Source organism: Dendrobates tinctorius, unplaced genomic scaffold, assembly GCF_039654945.1.
Source record: "Dendrobates tinctorius isolate UK_male_01 unplaced genomic scaffold, ASM3965494v1 ptg000019l, whole genome shotgun sequence".
Lineage (NCBI taxonomy): Eukaryota > Metazoa > Chordata > Amphibia > Anura > Dendrobatidae > Dendrobates > Dendrobates tinctorius.
Genome location: NW_027361687.1, coordinates 35,449,746 through 35,469,933, shown reverse-complemented (window position 1 = coordinate 35,469,933; position 20,188 = coordinate 35,449,746). Strand labels below are relative to the sequence as shown.

The 20,188-nt window shown below is 46.4% G+C and overlaps 1 protein-coding gene across 2 annotated transcripts in view; it reads left to right on the top strand.

The window, feature by feature from the left end:
• SMG5 (SMG5 nonsense mediated mRNA decay factor) overlaps positions 1-20,188 on the top strand; it is a 61,121-nt gene that overhangs the window by 29,589 nt on the left and 11,344 nt on the right. For both annotated transcript variants that reach the window (XM_073566917.1, XM_073566918.1), the window contains exons 9-16: positions 1,481-1,549; positions 1,873-2,081; positions 2,212-2,343; positions 2,434-3,087; positions 3,170-3,339; positions 4,477-4,552; positions 4,660-4,835; positions 4,918-5,076. In XM_073566917.1, coding sequence (XP_073423018.1) covers positions 1,481-1,549; positions 1,873-2,081; positions 2,212-2,343; positions 2,434-3,087; positions 3,170-3,339; positions 4,477-4,552; positions 4,660-4,835; positions 4,918-5,076 — 1,645 coding nt within the window. The remainder of the gene's footprint in view (positions 1-1,480; positions 1,550-1,872; positions 2,082-2,211; positions 2,344-2,433; positions 3,088-3,169; positions 3,340-4,476; positions 4,553-4,659; positions 4,836-4,917; positions 5,077-20,188) is intronic.

Below are 20,188 nucleotides of genomic sequence, written 5' to 3'. Positions count from 1 at the left end.
TCATCGTGGGACATTATGGATTACCTTCTTGGCGGACAGGTGAGGAATATTGTGGTATATTTTATTTTTGTTGCAGGAGTCGTTAGCCTTGGTGGATTAGGCATTCGGTAGTTATGGTTTAATTAAGATTATTAAAGGAGTCTGTGATTATTTCAAATACAGGACTTTATTCTGGCTGTGTCTTTATTTACCACGTAACTATAGGATTAGTTAGTTGGGTAGGTTAGGTTAGTTGGATAGGTGTCTTATAGACGCCTCTCCATTACTAACCTGTGGGCTTGATGTCATTTGACATTACAAAGGTGACATCAACCCCACAAATATGAACCCCACTTGCCACCGCTACAGGGAAAGTTGGAAGAGCGAGGCTAAGTGCCAGATTTGGCGCATCTTATAGATGTCCCTTTTCTGGGGTGGCTGAGAGCTGATGTTTTTAGCCTTTGGAGGGCAGAATCCATGGCCCCTTCCAAGGCTACTAATATCAGCCTGCAGCTATCTGCCTAGCCTGTTTACTAATTATAGGGGTACCCCACATCACTTTTTTTTTGGGGGGTGGGGTTCCCCCATTTTAATAGCCAGTAAAGGCTAAGCATACAGCTGTGAGCTGATATTAATAGCTTGGGAACCTCCATGGGTATTACCCCCTTCCCAGGCTATAAACATCTGCCCCCAGCCGTTGGCTTTCCCTCTTCTGGTTATTAAAATTACGCGAGAGCCCGTGCAATTTTTTTTTCTTTTTTTTTTTCTTTAAAATTAACAGTTCCTGTCTGGTTACAGCCTATGTACGTTCGTTCTGTTAATGTTCCTACATAGGCTGGTGACAATGTCTGCATAGGTTTTTGTATGTTTGTGTTTATTTCTCGGCTTAGTAATGAGGGTGTCGGGCTGAGCATGAGTGTAAGCGTGCATGTGTATTTCCCAGTTTATGATACAGCGAGCAGCACCAACTAACAGAATCCTTGCTGCTTGCCATCCTCGGTGACCGTCTACTTGACAGTATAACTTTGCTGTCACCAACAAAATGGCTGCTCACTGTGTTCCTAAATCTCATCCTCTCTTATCCCTTAGCAAACAGCCAGAAGGGGAGGAGAGGAGTGACATCACAAACATGTGAACAGATTCAGCCCATATTTACTGCAGTGCAGTAATGTGAGCTAGTTTGACAGAAATCTAGTGTACAAGTTCAGTAGCTGCACCCCTAGTGTATAAAAGTGGAAATACCAAACCTTTTAAAATTATTTTTCATATTTTGCTAAATTATAAACAAATGATAATATTTTTTAACAAAATTTAAACATTAATTATTTAACATTTTTTAATTTGCTGAAAAATTTTTTTTGGATGGCACCTTCCCTTTAACGAGACCCTCATAGTAAAGCGGTGTAAATGATTCTGTCACCTTAAGACGTTTGGAGCTTGACGGGATAGATGCACAAGGACTTGGTTCTAATAATCATGGATGGTCATTCCTTCCCTGCAGGTGTAAGGACATTAAGCGGTTACTGGTCAGCTTTATGTATCTTCAGAGACTGCTGCAGCCCAAGTGCAGGTCAGTGTCTTCATACTCCTATAAAGCATGCTGTAGTGGAGTGGTTCCCAACTTTTGTGCCCCTCCTGCTGAGAGTTGTCGAGTGCGGGGCTGCTGAGAAAGCAGCGCGTCCTGGGCGTCGAGTGCGGGGCCGATGAGAAGGCAGTGCTCCCTAGGCTTCGAGTGTGGGGCTGCCGAGAAGGCAGCACGTCTTGGACGGGATTGCAACACGTCCTGGGCAGGATTGCAGGGGCCACTGAGAGTCCTGTGGTTTTTCCAGGCTACCAGAGTGTACTTTAAGCTGTTTTGCATGGTGTCAGTGACCTGTCTCCTTTTTCCCTTAGCTCGGTAGATTCGGAGCTCACCTCTCTCTGTCAGTCCGTCCTGGAGGATTTCAATCTATGCATGTTCTACCTTCCCTCCTCCATCAACCTGAGCTCGGCCAGTGAGGATGAAGAGGAGTATGAAGGAGTTTATTCCTTCCTGCCCGACCTGCTGGTCTTCAGGATGGTGGTCATCTGTCTGATGTGCGTCCATAGCCTGAAGAGGGCAGGTGCGTATCATTGCACCATGTTCCCATAGTATTCACCAAAAGGGGCTTTCTTGTATGTAAATGATTTTTATTCTGGAAGCCAATACAAACCAGTGATCTCCAGTTGTCTTTGCTTCATGCCTCCTGCCAGATTCCAAGCAGTACAGTGCCGCCATAGCGTTCACGCTGGCTCTCTTCTCCCACCTGGTGAACCACGTGAATATCCGACTTCAGGCGGAGCTGGAGGAGAGTTCAGTCCCTGCCTTCCAGAATTATAGTCCTGGTGGGTGCTCTAGTCATGTCTTATGGACATACTCACTTGGGACCCCCAATATTATGGAGTAACAATTTGATTTGTGCATTCCTTCCTCAGATGACCCAGAATCAAGAGAGGTCTCAGACGTAATGGAGAAAGATGCCGAACCCGAGATGAACCAGATCAACAAGCCGACGCAAGCCAAACCTCTTAGCAAGAAGAGCCACAAGTACTCTCGTCTCTCCCGTCTGCGGAGGAGGAGACCCGTGAGGAAGTTGGATGAGAGCGACTTAAGCGAAGGTTTCGATTCTGACTCCAGCCACGGATCAGCCAAGGGCAGCGACATTTCTGAGAGTACGTCGGAGAAGAGCGATGAAGAAGCAGCCTTTGATATAGAGTCGGACTCTGACATGAACAGTCAGGAGTCGCGGTCCGACCTTGAAGATATGGAGGACGACCCTGGAGAGGAGGCAAAAGGTCAGACGGAAAGCAAGGAGGCTTCCAGTTCCTCGGAGGAGGCTAAATCTGCCAGTTCTGCCAAGGCTGATGCCCATGAGTCTGTGAACGGTCCTGGTCACACCACCAGCGAAGCGAGCATCGCCAGCAACCTGCAAGCCATGTCTACCCAAATGTTCCAGACCAAGCGCTGCTTTCGCCTGGCCCCCACCTTCACCAATGTTTTTGTGAAACCAGAACCCGTCCTCCCTATTGCCAAAGTACCAGAACCTCTTGTGAATGGAGAAGCAGAGGAGACCACCCTGATGGAACAAGGTAAGAGGGCCGCAGGGTAGTCACCGCAGACTCCTACATGGGCCAGGTATGTTGATGGATCTGCTACCTGATATCTTCCCAGGAGACGCCTCAGAATCTGAAGAAAGCGTCGAGAGCGACAAAGCCAGTCCCAATGAGCGGAGTCTTCAGGAGAGGTTAGAGGTGATCACCAACGAGGGGCTTCTGGCCAGTGTCAAGGTCTTCCTGGACTGGCTGAGGACCAACCCTGATATAATAATCATGTGTGCACAGGTATGATGCTGGGAAGTCTGATCTGCATCAGGTGGGGTGACTTTCTGCACCACAGTGGGTACATATGCCATACTATTGACTATTGACTGAGTCTGCTGAGAAGCCAATAGTAAGAACTTTCTATTCTGCTTGTCAGCTGCCAGAGGGGGCTGTAGCCTGACTAAGGACATATTTTAGATCTTAGAGCTTGGGAAAAAACATCTGGAGTTTATTAGGAATTATATTTGCAGCTGCCAGAGCACAAGGGGTATTACTGGGCATTATATGTACAGCAGCCAGAAGATGAAGAAGACGAAGAAGACTTAGGGTACCGTTACACTTAGCAATGCACCAGCGATCCCGACAACGATATGGATCGCTGGTGCATCGCTAAGTGGTCGCTAGTGAGCTGCCACACAGGCAGATCTCACCAGCGACATCGCAGGGGTCGGGGGTCGCTACTTACCTGTCAGACGCGGAGATCCTGACGTCCACGCGCTCCTCGTCGGCGCCACAGGAAGCGCCCGATGAGAAATGATCCAGGACCTTCTCGCGCGACCAGCGGGGGAGCCGGTCGGAGGTAAGTATCAGACATAGCGATATCGCTAGCAATATCGCTATAACGTCACAAAATCGGTGACGTTACAGCGATATTGCTAGCGATATCGCTATGTGTAACGGGGGCTTAACTGGACAAATTACTGGTGACTAATATGTACAGCTGCCAGATAGGGGAGAGGAGATGGATTGGGCAACTTGCTGGGGATTATATGTACAGCTGCCAGAGGGGAGAAGAGACTGGGCAATTTGCTGAAGACTATACAGCTGACAGAAGAGGAAGAAGACTGATTATGGGATATATCTATGGGAGGACCCTGCTTGTGATATGAATATACAGAGTGCATGGAGAGGGTTTTGGGTAATGTAGGTGGAAAACAAACAAGTGGGTAATGTGATTTTGCCCACTACAATAAAGCTGATGGGAGACACAAGGCAAAAATAGAAATGAAATGCATATTGTATGAGGACAAAATAGGGCCATATAGGTTCACATGGCCCTTTGGGCCTTTTAATAGGAACTTGACTGGTGGGCTGAATTGTCCCTATTGGGGTGCAGCAGTAGGTGGCATTGACATTTTCTCAACTCTCCCTTCTCAGAGCTCACAGAGCTTATGGAACAGACTTTCGGTGCTTCTGAATCTGTTACCATCTGCGACCAAGATCCAGGAGTCTGGTGAGAGCATGATGGGGGTTGTGGGGTCTCTACGGATGGGCCGAGCTGTATAGCTTCTGTCTGTGTCCATGTAGCGTGAACTGATTGTAATCTGCTCGTTTCTCCAGGGATATCCCTGTGCGGTGATGTGCAGAATCTGCTGCAAGAGTCGGAGCAGGCGGACATGAGCCAGCACATATTACTCCCCGAAGATGCTGCTCTGAGGAACCTGCCACCACTCAAGGCTGCACATCGCAGGTTCAACTTCGAGAAGGAGTGGCCACTGCTGACCGTCCTGGAGGAGGTACGTCCTGACTTCAGCGCTCGGCTGCCTCCTCCATTCGGTTTGCTCCATTCTCCTTGTTCTGATTTTTCCATTTCTACAGTCCATCGCTCGCAGCGGTTACATTAGAAGCTTTGGGCACTTTCTTAGTCATCTGCAGGGCAGCGTCCTGCAATACAACCCGGAGCTGGGGATCTTCACCAGCATCGCCGAGACCCAGCAAGACAATATCCTTCACCAGGCTCAGGCCCAGTTCCGCATGGTGAGTGTCAGAGGAGCGCAACTCCACTGCCTCAGGACAATTACGCATTTGGCTGAAATGTGATGGTTGAGACCATGGCTACTACTACTAGGCCAGTTATTGGGAAACTCGCAGTGAACATATGGTATATACACCTCTGACGCATGAAATATATATACCTTGTATGGTCACTGCCAAACTCCACAAAAACAAAAGAAGCTAGCTGCCACCACCAGCCGTTTATTCATGCCGATTGGACACCTCTTACAGGTAGCGTTTGACTTCAGGGGTGTGGTTTACACAGCAAAATGAGCAAAGCGTTTCAATTTTATATATTTAGTCCATAAAGATATTTATGTTTATAAACAATTTATATAAAGATAGAAAATGGGATCAAGACAATACAATATATACCATTGTATTAGCTAAAAAGAAATAACAAAAGAAAATTGCTAAACCTGGTCACAGAAATGACTGTGCTTAATGGAGGGAAGCACTCCTATGGACAAAATAACAATTTTATTTCTCTATCGCCTTATTGGGGGACACAGAAACCATGGGTGTATGCTGCTGCCACTAGGAGGCTGCCACTATGCAAATAAAAAAGTTAGCTCCTCCTCCGCAGTGTACACCCCACTGACAGGAAGTAGGATGCTCAGTTTAGCTTAGTGTCAGTAGGAGGTGGACACGGGTCTTTTACTAGACCCTTATCTACCTCAATGTGCGTCGTTTTCTTTCAGGTTCCCGGAGGGATACAGTGTGAACAGTCACTACTGTACTCCCACACAGAGACTATGAGTACGGCGTGTACTGCCACCCCGTATCCTCATATGTCTGGACGGCAGGACCCCAAAATCCCTAACACAGGCGCGTGTTTAGGTGATCCCACAAGAGAAAGAATACCTGGTCCTGCCTACGTCTCCCACCCACTCGCCCACCAGAGCCTGTCGGTCGAGGAGACACGGACGTCCCGCAACATGGATTCTGGATGTCCGATTTTCGTGATTGAGGAGGCACTTTCCCTCTTTTCTCCCCAGTCACTGAAGAGGTGAAGAAAATGGGATAAGAAGGAGAAAGAAGGGGGGGAAAAAAAAAACAAAACAACCCTTTATTCAAAGAGATAGTAGTTTGGGCGGCTGGCGCAGTTCATACCCTTCCGACTGGTTTCAGGGGCCTCAGCACTGCCTTGCAGATCCTTTGGGGAAGAGAGGGGGTTTAGGCACACAGAGGCTTCCTGTTCTTTGTGCCCCGTACAGCCTGTCTAAGCGGCGTCATGGCACTTTGTTTGCGCCACTTTTAGCACCCTGGCGCCACTGTGGGGACCCGTTTGGCACTATTGTATGTCCTCCGCGGTCTCCCGCTCCGGCGGCCGCCGGCTGTAATCTAGGTCCCGGCTTCATTTTGGGCCTAGTGGAAGCGCTGACTCCGCCCCCCCTTCCTCTCGGCTTCGGGCGGGCCTTTTCCCGCCCGTTTCTCCTCTCGCCTCTTCCTGTGTGGCGTCAGGCTCCGACCGCTATCCTCAGACTGTGGACGGGAGCCGCCGCCATATTGCTCCTCCGGGCCCCGCGTTTAGCTGAGAGTGGGCTTCCCGGTCTCTGGCCGCCCTCACAGCACGCACGTTCTGCCCTGCGTATTCTGGCAGACGCCATTTTCCGGCTGTGGTACAGTGGAGCCGCATCCAGCTATGGGACCTGCCTGTCTCTCTCTACAGCCATGAAGTCTCATACAGGACATCTGCTGTAAGTAGCTGCACTGCAGACTGATCCCCCCCCCCCCTCCTCTGCTCTCCTGTCCCCTAACCTTCTGGCAGCGCTTAGTGGGATTGTTCTCATGTCTAACTCTAGGCCACTTCGTTCTCCTCCTATTCCTCCGCTGTGGTCCTCTCCCACCGTCCAGGAGCCCCCAGTTGACCCGGTCGTACAGTCTCTGGAGCCGTACAGTCACTAACTTGAAGGTTTTTCTCGAGCCGTACGGTCTCTGAAGTAACTGTTATCTAGAGCTGTACAGTCTCTGACGTAATAGTACTCAAATTACTGGCATAATTGTAATCTTCTGCCGCGCAGTTTCTAGTGCATCAGTATGTCGGAGATCTGATTTTGTCACACGGTTGTTGTGTTTTTCGGCCATTACGGATTGGTGCCCTGATTTTCAGCAGAGCAAGTCTCAGCCATTGCTTCACATAAAGACGTTGGGGTCCTGTCATAGCAACTCCATATCTACGGCTCACAGGCACTCTCCCTTCAATTTTCTGCAGCCCCCTTCGGACGCTGGTTTCATACTGCTATAAGCAGAACAGGGTGCTGCTTCTTTCTCTTCACGTCTCCAGTATTTGGGCCGGACTTCTACCTGAATAGAAGTCCGTGTTATCCGGCAATTGTCTGCTGTGGCTCAGTGGATAGAGAAGCTGACCACAACTCGCTGTTCCAGAAGTTGGAACCGTGGCGCACAACAGAGAGTAGAGATTAGTCTCTTTCTGATCCCAGGCCTACTGTTCTACAGTCATAAGAATTGACTGGTCAGAATCTACTTTACTACAGACTTCGTGGCACGGCTTACTACGCGTGAAGCCATTATTCTGCCTAATGTCGTCAGGTATCCAGACCTAGACCGCAACACAGAAGCCGTTATTCTGCCTAATGTCGTCAGGTACCCAGTTCTATACCGCAATACAGAAGCCATTATTCTGCCTAATGCCGTCAGGTACCCAGACCTAGACTGAATCACAGAAGCCGTTATTCTGCCTAATGCCGTCAGGTACCCAGACCTAGACCGCATCACAGAAGCCGTTATTCTGCCTAATGCCGTCAGGTACCCAGACCTAGACCGCATCACAGAAGCCGTTATTCTGCCTAATGCCGCCAGGTTTTCAGACCTAGACCGCAGCCAGAAGCAGTTATTCGGCCTAATGCCATCAGGTATTCCGGCCTAGACCGCAACACATAAGCCGTTATTCTGCCTAATGTCGTCAGGTATCTAGGCCTAGACTGCCCCGGCAGCTAGGCTATATCCGCTATCCAGGCTTCAGACGCGGCGGGCGTGAGTAAGCAGGAGCCGAGATCCCGCGGCGGCATCACCTACCAGGTACAGTAGTTCAAACGGTTGTATTACTGTGGAGACGCGTCTGGGGTTGACTGCTCCAGTGGTACTGGTGTTCTGTACCGTATTCAGGTGAGTCAGACACTCTCGCCTTCAGGTTCTTCGTGTTCTATTGCAGCAGTACTCTATCCCTTATTGAGCACTTGAATAGTCCTCTATCAGACATGTTTAGTCAATACACGCCGTCTCTCTGGTAACTCAAACGTACCCGAGGCCATCAACTATACCGATCCGGCTATACTGTCCCGTTTTCTGGCGAGTCAGAAGCGTCCTCTCTCACGTTCCTCACGGTCTTTTGCAGCCTTTACCTAAGGTCCCGTCTAAAAGCCACTTGAGGTGAGGTGCCGGCATTTATTGCTCATAGCAGGCTACAGCCGCGGTTACAAGTCGCTTTCAGGTGAGTCAAAGACACCTCTCGGCTACATAGTTCATTGTCAATAACATCTGTGGTTTAACAGTTGAACGTAACCACTACCATGTCCAAACAGAACGGATCTCTGTCCCACAGTGCGGATCTTGGTAGCAACATATCTGGATACTCCACCTTCAGGTGGGTCAGACTCTCTCGGGTCAGGTACTGATGGTCGCGGTTTTACTGCGGCATGTTCTGTACCCTAAGTGTGAGTTGCACCACAGGAGTTTTTGCCAGAAGCTATCTTTACTGCCGGTGTAGTCCGCCTATCTTTAATGTTTGGCAAATAGTAGTTTATAAGTTCTAGCCTGCTTTAGGGGACTTCGAGCAACAAAACTACCATACGCTCCTTATCTGTCGAAACTTACCTATTCTTTCTTACAGACGCCGAGTAAAGCCTTCAGCAGCTCAGACATGGGTCTTCTGACCGTGACCGGGAAAAAGTATCCCACCTCACAGGAGTGGGATCTAACTCTACGCAAGCATCGACCGGGGTAAAAAGCTGTTCCAGTCCTGGATCCAAGAATGAGTCTGGTGATAACGCGTTTCTTCCTTCGGCTAGTATTGTATCTTTTCACTGTTATCCTCAGGCGCGTTTTGTCTTAGACTTAGGCTAGCAGGTCTACACACCGTAATCCCCTCCCTGCTCCAGAGGGTCCAGGATGGTTTCGGTCGTTTACATCGTCATACAAATTGACCTGCCTTTCGTCAGCCTAGTTGTCTTCTGGTGTCTATTTGATCTACCTAGAGCCAACTTTTCTTACAGTTATCATACTCCATGTTTTGCTTGAACTTTCCTTACTCGACTAATCACTTTTCTAAGTCCAACTACACTATTTTTGTCCATATCCACACTCATCCCGGGGTGCTGGATTTATCTCCCTTTGCATCTCAGTCATCCAGTAGTCTCCGTTCTACCTCCTTAGTGGAGCAATCAGTTCTCTCTTTATAGCCATCCTGAGCCTACATCGCGGCGATGAGATCCAGATTATCCCCTGGTTCTATTCAGTACGTTTTCAGTGTTTGGCTCTTTCGCAGGTTCTCAGTGGCCTGTTCTCAGGCCTCGTCATTTTCTCACAGAACGGCTTCAGCCGTTTCCAAGCAAGAGGGCGCCTTAGTATATCTCTACTTCTGCGACTACGAACCCTACGGTTCCAAGTCTCCCACTACTACGGTCCTTCCTGTCCCAGAAGTGCATCCCTCAGAGATTCCACGGCAAATTCTCACAGTAGTTGGCAAGGTCAACCTTGAAACCATCCGCCGCTTTATAGTGTCCTGTCTTAGTCTCCACTCGTGTTGCAAAGTTCTATAGACACGTGGCCTAGCTTGCTCATCAGAGCATTCTTGCTGGGGACCAGTCAGAAGATTTGATCGTCCTCACTGTCCAAAAAATTCCACTTGCATGGAAACATGGGTTTTCGCCTCATCGTTCCCTTCTAGGGGTTCATTTGGCTTTCGATCTCACGAGCGAAATTATCTCCAAACAAGTCCCTCACCAGCTTCCCGTTTCTTCCGGGTAGCTCCAATCGCTTAATTATTGGGGAGGTCACCGGAAGGACAAGCGCTTTCCTTCCTCAGGCTGAACCTCGTCGTACTTCAGCGCTTTTTCCTCAGCGTGCCTTTCCGGGATCTAGGATGGAGACCATCCTTTTTTCTCAGGTGGAAATTTTTCTTCGTTCAGCATTTGCCTCCTGCGAATCGCATGATTTTTCCATGAAGCTCTTATCCAGGTCCTGATTTCTTCAGGGCTTTGGAGATATCTGCTTTTGCAACGTACGGGTCCATTTTCCTTTTCAGTTGGTAGCCTTCCCTTTCAGGCTCTCCACCACTCCTAGGGCGCCTCAGACTCTATAGCAGCTGTGGTACACTTCCTGTAGGTCAAGGGTCCACTCTACATCTCTCTAAATTCTCTCTCTTTCATCCGCCTCGAATTTTCCCTTCGTGGCGTGCTCTCATCAGGCTACCTGGCCACAGCAACGGTACTTATCAAGCTCGGGCTTGAGGTATAGAGGTCCTCTGGCCTTCAGGTCAGCGTCTGCTCGCGGATTCTGGTCGACATTAGTAGGGTTGCCGGCCCAGGAGGGACTGCGTTCTTTTCAGTACGACGCACACTGCCCGGGCAGTGCGTGTCCTCCTGGCGGTACTTTTTGGGCCTTCGTCTGGCTCCTCTGCAGTACGGTCATTGGTCCTCCACAGGTCCATAAGGTTTCTCACAACCCATGCCTAGCTTCGGCAAGTGCCGGTCGGGGTAAAGAAGACCTCGCAGGTGACCTTGCAGGTGACGAGGGTGACTCCCTCGTCCTGATGGGGTTATTTGCTGTTCCCTCCCCTTGAGGACTGCTTTGGGACGTCCCATGGTTTCTGTGTCCCCCAATAAGGCGATAGAGAAAACAGGATTTTTTGTTGCTTACCGTAAAATCTGTTTCTCTGAGCCTTCATTGGGGGACACAGCACCCTCCCAAGTTGAACAGCACTGTTTACTGTATAATATTGTTACAGTATGGATTTGTGTTTTCTGTTTTTATCTCGTTACAGATTGCTTCTCCTACTGCTTTCTCACTAACTGAGCATCCTACTTCCTGTCGGTGGGGTGTACACTGCGGAGGAGGAGCTAACTTTTTTATTTGCATAGTGTCAGCCTCCTAGTGGCAGCAGCATACACCCATGGTTTCTGTGTCCCCCAATGAAGGCTCAGAGAAACAGATTTTACGGTAAGCAACAAAAAATCCTGTTTTTTATGTAGCGCTAACATTCCGCAGCACTTTGCAGTTTACACACATTATCATTGCTGCCCCCGATGGGGCTCACAATATAAATTCCCAATCAGTATGTCTTTGAATAACGGAACAGAATCCACAGCAAACTGTCTTCCATATACTGACCAGTGACTCAAACCCATATACTCCTTTTTATTAGTTCAAAGTTACACCCTCACACCTCCCTTTAATCAGCTCATATGGGGTGGATTGTGGGATGTGCTGGGTCTGTTAGAATTTTATGAGCCCTCCAACTTACAGGACATCTTCACCCCCGGAGGTCCCAGGCGGGATATATTGTCATATTTTTTATTGTGATTTTATCTTTTACATAGATGATGTAACTGTAATTAATCGCAGATGTTCACTGTGTAGTCCTATTTCAAAGTAAGTTAAAGTGCCAGCTCTTCTGCAGTTATAAGTAATTTTCCCACTTATCCACATGTTCAATGTGAGGGTGACAAGTCTTATGGATTTTAATTTTCCTCTATGACACCTCCCTCTTTTTGAGGTGGCATGGGAGACTGATTTACAGATTGTTTCCTAAGCCCACCTTAGGGCACAACCTCCATGGATCCCACAATAACCTCTCCGTCCGTGACTCGGAGATGGGCTTCTCCATGAGGTCACTCACTTCCTTCAGACATGTCTGAAACTCCTGGCTGGAGGTAGCCTGAAGCAACACTAAGGTCCCAACCTCACAGGTCCCCCTTTGGGATCTGCTCTGGGTCAGTGATTGGTCCTGGTTAATGAGGGTCCAGAAGGCAGAGTGTGACCTATGTCTGGGCACTCTGACGGTGAGTGACAGCGGCTACGTAGGCGGTCTTCTGGAATAACAACATTTTGCCATTACCCTGACAGGCTGTGGACACTACATTCCCACCACCGTGACATTCTGTGGGCACTACTTTCCCTGCCTCACCTAATACCTCAGGACCAGTGTTAATTATAGGGCAGCCACCATTGGCCATGTCACCATCCGTCGTGACACCATCCAGGTGCACGGGACCACCTGCTTCTGATGCCCATCCCCATCTCTCTTAGCACTCATGCTGGCTCCTTTTTAGGGGATCCTCCACAGCATTGCCCGCAGCTTGACATGGCTCAGTTCTTCTGTACCATAGACAGAGTATCATCCATCACATTGACCTTCAAATTATCAAAATTTTAATCACATGACGTACCCTATCTGGGAAGATTGTCAGGAATGTATTGGGCAACCAACCATCCCAGATCAATCCCAATAAAACATTTGTGGGGAGTTTCTCGGACCCCCCTCCCAGCACCCCAATTCAAAAAATCCCGGGCCATCAGAAAGGGTTGGCGAACACCCTCCAAACCTGGGGACAGTCAGGGTCTTCCAAGGGACGTGTTCTTCAAGGAACACAAATTTAGGGCGGATAAGAGTGTGTTCTGCACCACTGTCCTTGAGCCCCACAGTGATTGTGTCACCCACAGTAACCCCATGCAAGTTTTTACAGGTCCTCCCAACCACCCCACCCACAAAATTACAGCTGCAGTGCATTGGGCCCCTGCCAAATAGGACAGAAAAATGAGCAGGGGAGGTGGTGTAACTGCTACATGTACAGTATTGTCCCAGGTATAAATAAAAGCTGAGTCCAATCCTCAATCCTCTGCACAGAATCCTTACAGGGATCGTGCAAGTTTTTAGTGACAGGGATGATTGCTCAAATCAGATCACAAATGCTCTGCCATCACACTGCTTCCACCAATGGTCAGGGAACGCAAATCTGCTGCCTCCAATCATCAGGACAATTACACAATTGGCTGACAAGTGATTGACCAGGCCGCAGCTCCTTCCCCTACTAGTTTTGGTTTTTGAGGACTCTCCGTGAGCGTATACAGGTGCTTCTCACAAAATTAGAATATCATCAAAAAGTGAATTTATTTCAGTTCTTAAATGCAAACAGTGAAACTCATATTATATAGTCATTACACAGAGTGATCTATTTCAGGATTTTATTTCTGTTAATGTTGCTGATTATGGCTTACAGCCACTGAAAACCCAAAAGTCATTATCTCAGTAAATTAGAATAATTAACAAAAAACACCTGCAAAGGCTTCCTAAGTGTTTAAAAAGGTCCCTTAGTCTGTTTCAGTAGCTTCACAGTCATGGGGAAGACTGCTGACGTGACAGATGTCCAGAAGGCAGTCATTGACACTCCACAAGGAGGGTAAGCCACAAAAGGTCATTGCTAAATAAGCTGGCTGTTCAGAGTGCTGTATCCAAGCATATTAATGGGAAGTTGAGTGGATGGAAAAAGTGTGGTAGAAAAAGGTACACAAGCAACCGGGATAACCACAGCCTTGAAAGGATTAAGATAAGGTCATTCAAAATTTGAGGGAGATTCACGAGGAGTGGACTGCTGCTGGAGTCATTACTTCAAGAGCCACCACACACAGACGTTACCCGGACATGGGCAACAAGAGTCACATTCCTTGTGGCAAGCCACTCATGACCAATAGACAATGCCAGAAGTGTCTTACCTGGGCCAAGGAGAAAAAGAACTGGACTGTTGCTCAGTGGTCCAAGGTGTTGTTTTCAGATGAAAGTAAATTTTGCTTTTCATTTGGATATCAAGGTCCCAGACTCTGGAGGAAGAGCGGAGAGGCCACAATCCAAGCTGCTGGAGGTCTAGTGTGAAGTTTCCACAATCAGTGATGGTTTGTGGAGCCATGTCATCTGCTGGTGTAGGTCCACTGTGTTTTATCAAGTCAGCGCAGCTGTCTACCAGGAAAGTTTAGAGCACTTCATGCTTCCCTCTGCCGACAATTTTTTTGGAGATGGAAATTTCATTCTTCAGCAGGACTTGGCACCTGTCCACAATGCCAAAAGTACCAATACCTGGTTTACAAACAACAGTGTCACAGTGCTTGATTGGCCAGCAAACTTGCCTGACCTTAATCTCATAGAGAATCTATGGGGTATTGGCAAGAGGAAGATGAGAGACACCAGACCCAACAATGCAGACGAATTGAAAGCTGCTATCAAAGCAACCTGGGCTTCCATAACACCTCAGCAGTGCCACAGGCTTATCGCCTCCATGTCACGCTGCATTGATGCAGTAATTGATGCAAAAGGAGCCCAGACAAAGCATTGAGTGCATTTTTTTAAAATCAGATTATTTTTATTAAACCGTTTTAACTTACAAAATTGAGACAAAGCACACACAGTTTCATATTCATGAAACCTATTCATAAAGCAAGAAATCATATGGAACCAAGAGGGAGCAAGGGGTACCATAATTAACGAAGCATAGGGAACAGATTCTCCAGCAACAAAGTTTGGGATGGCAAACCCGGGGTGTCAAGCCAGGGGCTCCAGATTTTATCAAATTTTCCGATAGCTTTTCTTTTAATATACACTCCTTTTTCCAGCCTTATAGTACTATTGACTCTATTAATAAACTCCTCCACCGTCGGGGGTGCAGATTGCTTACAGTGCAAGGCAATAGTTTTCCGTGCTATATATAAAATTCTAGCCATACCTATCGCCAGCGGGTCTTCCACAGGAATATCCGGCATAATACCCAGCACACAGACCTTTGGATCAGGGAGCAATCTTGTACCATAAACTATTGCCAACGTATTCAGAACATTATTCCAGAACCGTCCAAGCCAAGGACACTCCCAGAACATATGCATAAGGTGTGCATCAGGTAGGCTACATCGGGGGCAGCACGTGTCACTCATTATCGCGATTTTGTGCAAGAACGCAGGCGTTTTATATTTCCTATGTATTAGATACACCTGCGATAATCTCTGGGCCTCCGATAGCGAAAGACAGGGCACTGAACTCAACTCATAGTCCCATTGATCATCTGAGAGCTGGCCAACATCCTCCTCCCATCTAGCTTTGGTGCAAAGGGGGTATTTATTGTGTAATGCATTGAGAAGTATTTTATAGATCGAGGAAATCTGTCCTCTTCTGGAGCCCAAGCCCCCCACCAGCATTGTCAAGGGATTAGGGTCTATACTAAGATCTCTAGTTTTGATTTGAGCTGCATACGCATGCCGGAGCTGTAAAAATCTGTAGAAAAACCTATGGGGAATGTCAAATTCAGTGCGCAGTTGTTCAAACTGTTTTAATGTATTATTAGACTGAATATGTGCCACCGTCATCACCCCCTTCGCCTCCCAATCAGAGCATCCTTCTAAAGTTTGAAATTCCAGATGACTATGATTATGCCACAATGGTGTAAACAAAGAGCAATCGGGACCACCCAACAGGTGCTTTCCTCTATCCCAAACCTTATAGATCATGGCCAGAGTTGGAGCTTGAGATAATTTGTTTCCCCCTCCCCGGGCGTCTACCATATACATTGCTCCTCTCCAGGGGCTATTCTGAATTGCCAGTCGCCCATTTTTCTCCAGTGCAAGTATTGAGTGTATTTACTGAACATACATTTCAGTAGGCCAACATTTGAGATTTTAAAATAATTTTTCAAGCTGGTGTAAAAAAAATCATCGAAAAAAAGGAAGTCTTTATGCCATAAAATCACCAATTTTATTAATATATCATTAAAATTTGTACAGCAAATTTAATAAAATGGGGACAGCAAAATGCAAAAAACGGTCATTCAAAGTACAGAAAGCAGAAAATACATGATAAAAGCATTTATAACAAAAAGAAAAAAATTCCCCTGAAAAGGTAGTTATGGTTAAGTTAATGGTCAGGGATGTATAAAGTGCTACAAAATGCATATGGGACTGAAAAAACAGCCTCCTAGTGACCAGAAAAAAGGTAATTTGGCTAGGTTAAAAGAGGGGTATAATTGATCATAGTTGAAAACCAAAATCACTTCTGTGTTTAATATATCAAGAAAAACCAGCTAATTCTTGTGTTTCAGTAAAATTAATAAACTGTGCATCCATTAAAGAGTTAACCAAAGTGCAGGCATTGTAGCTGTAATAGCAATGTAACATTGACGATGCATAAAAGTGCAATATAGTGAGCCGTGAGAAGGAAGTGATAGACTTCTTTTTTTTTTTTTTTTTGATGATGTTTTGAACTTGGAAGTTGCACACACTATGAACTTTGATGTTTAATGGTGTAAAAAAAAGTATTCTAATTTACTGAGATAATGACTTTGGGTTTTCATTCGCTGTAAGCCATAATCATCAACATTAACAGAAATAAACACATGGAATAGATCACTCTGTTTGTAATGTGATTGTATATAATGTTTGAGTTTCATTTTTTGTATTGAAGTGAAGTAAATTAACTTATTGATGATATTCTAATTTTGTGAGAAGCACCTGAAGTATATACCCCTCAGATTCCAACAAATGGAATGAATATATATTACACACATACACACACACACACAAAGGAGGAGGAGAGAGGAGTATATCGGTTTAAAAAGTATATTTTATTAGTTACATATCATATAAATAATACAAAAAGAGTACAAAAAAGTAGTATTAAAGTGCACAAGAATGGAAAAGGAAGACCACCGGTGCCAATTCGCTTTCTGGCCTACCTCTGGTTACTAATGAAGGTAGTGGAGCTAGTCATATTGACAGAGGGGTTGCGAGTTCTCTTTCTGGGCTCCCTCTGGTGGTTACTGGAGGTAATGGAGCTGATCTGATTAACAGAGGCTTGCCACCTGATAATGAGGACGACGCTTGTAGATCTGGGGTTTCAGACTGGGATTTAAGACAGCCGACTCCCTCTATCCCTGCTGGTGATTTTCTTCTTAGCTGAACATGCAGGGACTGAGCTGGAAACTAAGTGTTAATTTGCTATTCTGTTCACATTTGATCAGGTTTTGTCTATTTTCAGTTTTGTGTGGGTCAGCCAGCTCTGGCTGGGGCTGTGCTGAATCACCATCCATATGTTACTACTTGTGCAAGTTTGTTTTTGTCCCTTATTAGATTGGCCTCTTTTTGCTCTGCTTTCAGAATATACCAGAGTGCTGATATAGTGGGCGAAGTCGTGCGACTTCAGTATTTTTTGAATCAGACGTGATGGACTTTTTTGCAGGGTTTTTTGCGTGATTGCAGACAGTGTCTTTCCTTTCCTGTCCTGTCTAGTCAGTGTGGGCCCCATCGTTTGCTCAGTCTATATTCCTACCTGCGTTTGTGTTTTTCATCTTGTCTCACCGACAATATATGTTTGGGGGCTATCTATTCCTTTGGGGTCTGCTCTGGGGCAGTTTAGATTTCCCCTTTCTTTCTTTAGGCTTAATTAGCTCTCCGGCTGTGCCGAGGCGTCTAGGATCATCGTAGGCATGCTCCACGGCTACTGCTAGTGGTGTGGATAGGATCAGGGGTCTGCAATCCGCTTAGTTACCAATCTCTCTGGTTTTCTGTGGCTCAGCTTGGGCTTGCTCTCCTCCTCGGTGACCCAATCATAACAGAATCACCAGCCCAACCGCAGACTCTAGGCTATTCAAAAGAAGGAAAGAATTGTAAAAAAAAAAAAAAAAAGTAAGAATTTTTTTATATATTTTTTCCTCCTTTTTCTCTGGGGCCATAGGAGGATTTTTCCTTTATTGGAGATTAAGCAAAATTGTCCGATCGGGTTGAGCAGCTCGCTGCTGAAGTGCGGGGAATTTCTGCCTTTCTCGCTCAATCATCTGCTGTTGAACCAAAAATTCCTACTCCTGATGTGTTTTCTGGGGATCGGTCTAAATTTTTGAATTTTAAGAATAATTGTATTCTACTTTTTGCTTTGAAACCTAACTCATCGGGGAGCTCTGTGCAGCAGGTTAAAATTGTCATCTCCCTGCTGCGTGGCGATCCCCAGGATTCGGCTTTTTCTCTGACACCTGGAGATCCTATTTTGACTAATGTGGACGCATTTTTTTCAAGCCTTGGGGTTGTTGTATGATGAACCTAATGCTATTGATCAAGCTGAGAAAACCTTATTGGCTCAGGATTCTGCAGAGTTATATTGTCAAAAATTCCAAAAGTCGGCGGTCCTTACTAAATAGAATGACGATGCCCTAGCAACTCTCTTTCGGAAGGGTTTGGCAGAAACCGTAAAAGATGTTATGGTGGGATTTCCTGTTCCCTTTGGTCTTGACGATTCTATGTCATTGGCCATTCAGGTTGATCGGCGTTTATGTGAATGTAGAACTACACGAGAGGTGTTGCCGCCTGTTGAACGAACGTCTGAACCCATGCAATGTGATAGGGTTTTGTCTAGGGCGCAACGTCAGGAGTTTAGAAGGCGTAATAAGCTGTGTTTTTTTCTGTGGGGGCGCCTCTCTTACTATTTCTGTCTGCCCTAAACGAGAAAAACGTTTTGCTCACACATTTGCCGTGGGCAGTGTACAGCCTAAGTTCCTTTTGGCAATTACTCTGATCTGCTCCTTGTCTACATTTTCCGCTAAGGCTTTTGTAGATTCAGGAGCAGCTTTGAATCTGATGGATTTAGACTTTGCTAAACGTTGTGGTTTTCCCATGATACCCCTGCGGACTCCTATCCCTTTGAGAGGTATTGATGCTACTCCTTTGGCGGAGAATAAACCCCAGTTTTGGACCTAGATGATAATGTGGGTCGCCCCGGACCACCAAGAGAATTGTAAATTTTTGGTGTTGCACAATTTGCATGATACTATTGTTCTGGGGTTCCCCTGGTTACAGACTCATAATCCTGTTTTGGATTGGAAATCTGTGTCTGTGGTGAGTTGGGGTTGTCAGTGTGTTCTTAGTGACACTCCTGTTTTCTCCACCTCTCCCCAGTCTCATGATATTCCTGACTATTTGGCTGATTTTTTGATGTATTCAGTGAGAGTAAGTCTGCGTCTTTGCCTCCTCATAGGAGTTATGACTGTGCAATTGAGTTAATGCCCGGGTGTAAATTTCCCAAGGGTCGGCTTTTCAACTTATCGGTACCCGAAAATGATGCTATGCGATCTTATATCAAGGAGTCGTTGAAGAAGGGTCATATTAGACCATCCTCTTCACCTTTAGGTGCTGTTTTTTTTTTTCTTTTTTGTGGCCAAGAAAGATGGTTCATTAAGGCCTTGTATTGACTATCGTTCCCATAACAAAATCACTGTTAAATATCAGTACCCGTTACCCCTGATTTCTGATTTATTTTCCAGAGTTAAAAGTGCTTGTTGGTTTACCAAGCTTAACCTCAGGGGGGCGTATAATCTTATTCGCATCAAGCACGGGGATGAATGGAAGACGGCGTTTAATGCTCCGGATGGACATTTTGAGTACCTGGTGATGCCTTTTGGGCTCACTAATGCCCCTTCTGTCTTAAAATCTTTTCTGAACGATATTTTCCGGGACTTTGTGGATAAGTTTTTGATCATTTATCTGGATGATATTTTGATCTTTTCCAGCGATTGGGATTCTCATGTGGAACATGTCCGGACTGTGTTCCTGATTTTGAGGGAAAATTCCCTGTATGTTAAGGGTTTGAAGTGCCTCTTTGGTGTACAGAGGATTTCATTTTTGGGATTCATTTTATCCCCGTCGGCTATTGAAATGGACCCGGCCAAGGTACAGGCCATTTATGATTGGGTTCAGCCCACTTATTTGAAAGCTCTCCAGAAGTTTTTGGGTTTTGCTAATTTCTACCGTAAATTTATAAGTAATTTTTCTGGTATTGTCAAACCACTGACCTGACCAAAAAGGGCGCTGATGTGGTGAATTGGTCTCCAGAGGCAGTCTCGGCATTTCAGGAGCTTAAGCGGAGATTCACTTCTGCTCCGGTTCTACGGCAACCTGATGTCTCACTCCCATTTCAGGTGGAGGTAGATGCTTCTGAGATTGGTGCAGGAGCCGTTTTGTCCCCAAAAGATCTGGTGACTTCTAAAATGAATCCCTTTGCCTTCTTTTCTCGAAAATTCTCCCCAACTGAACGTAACTATGACGTGGGGAATCG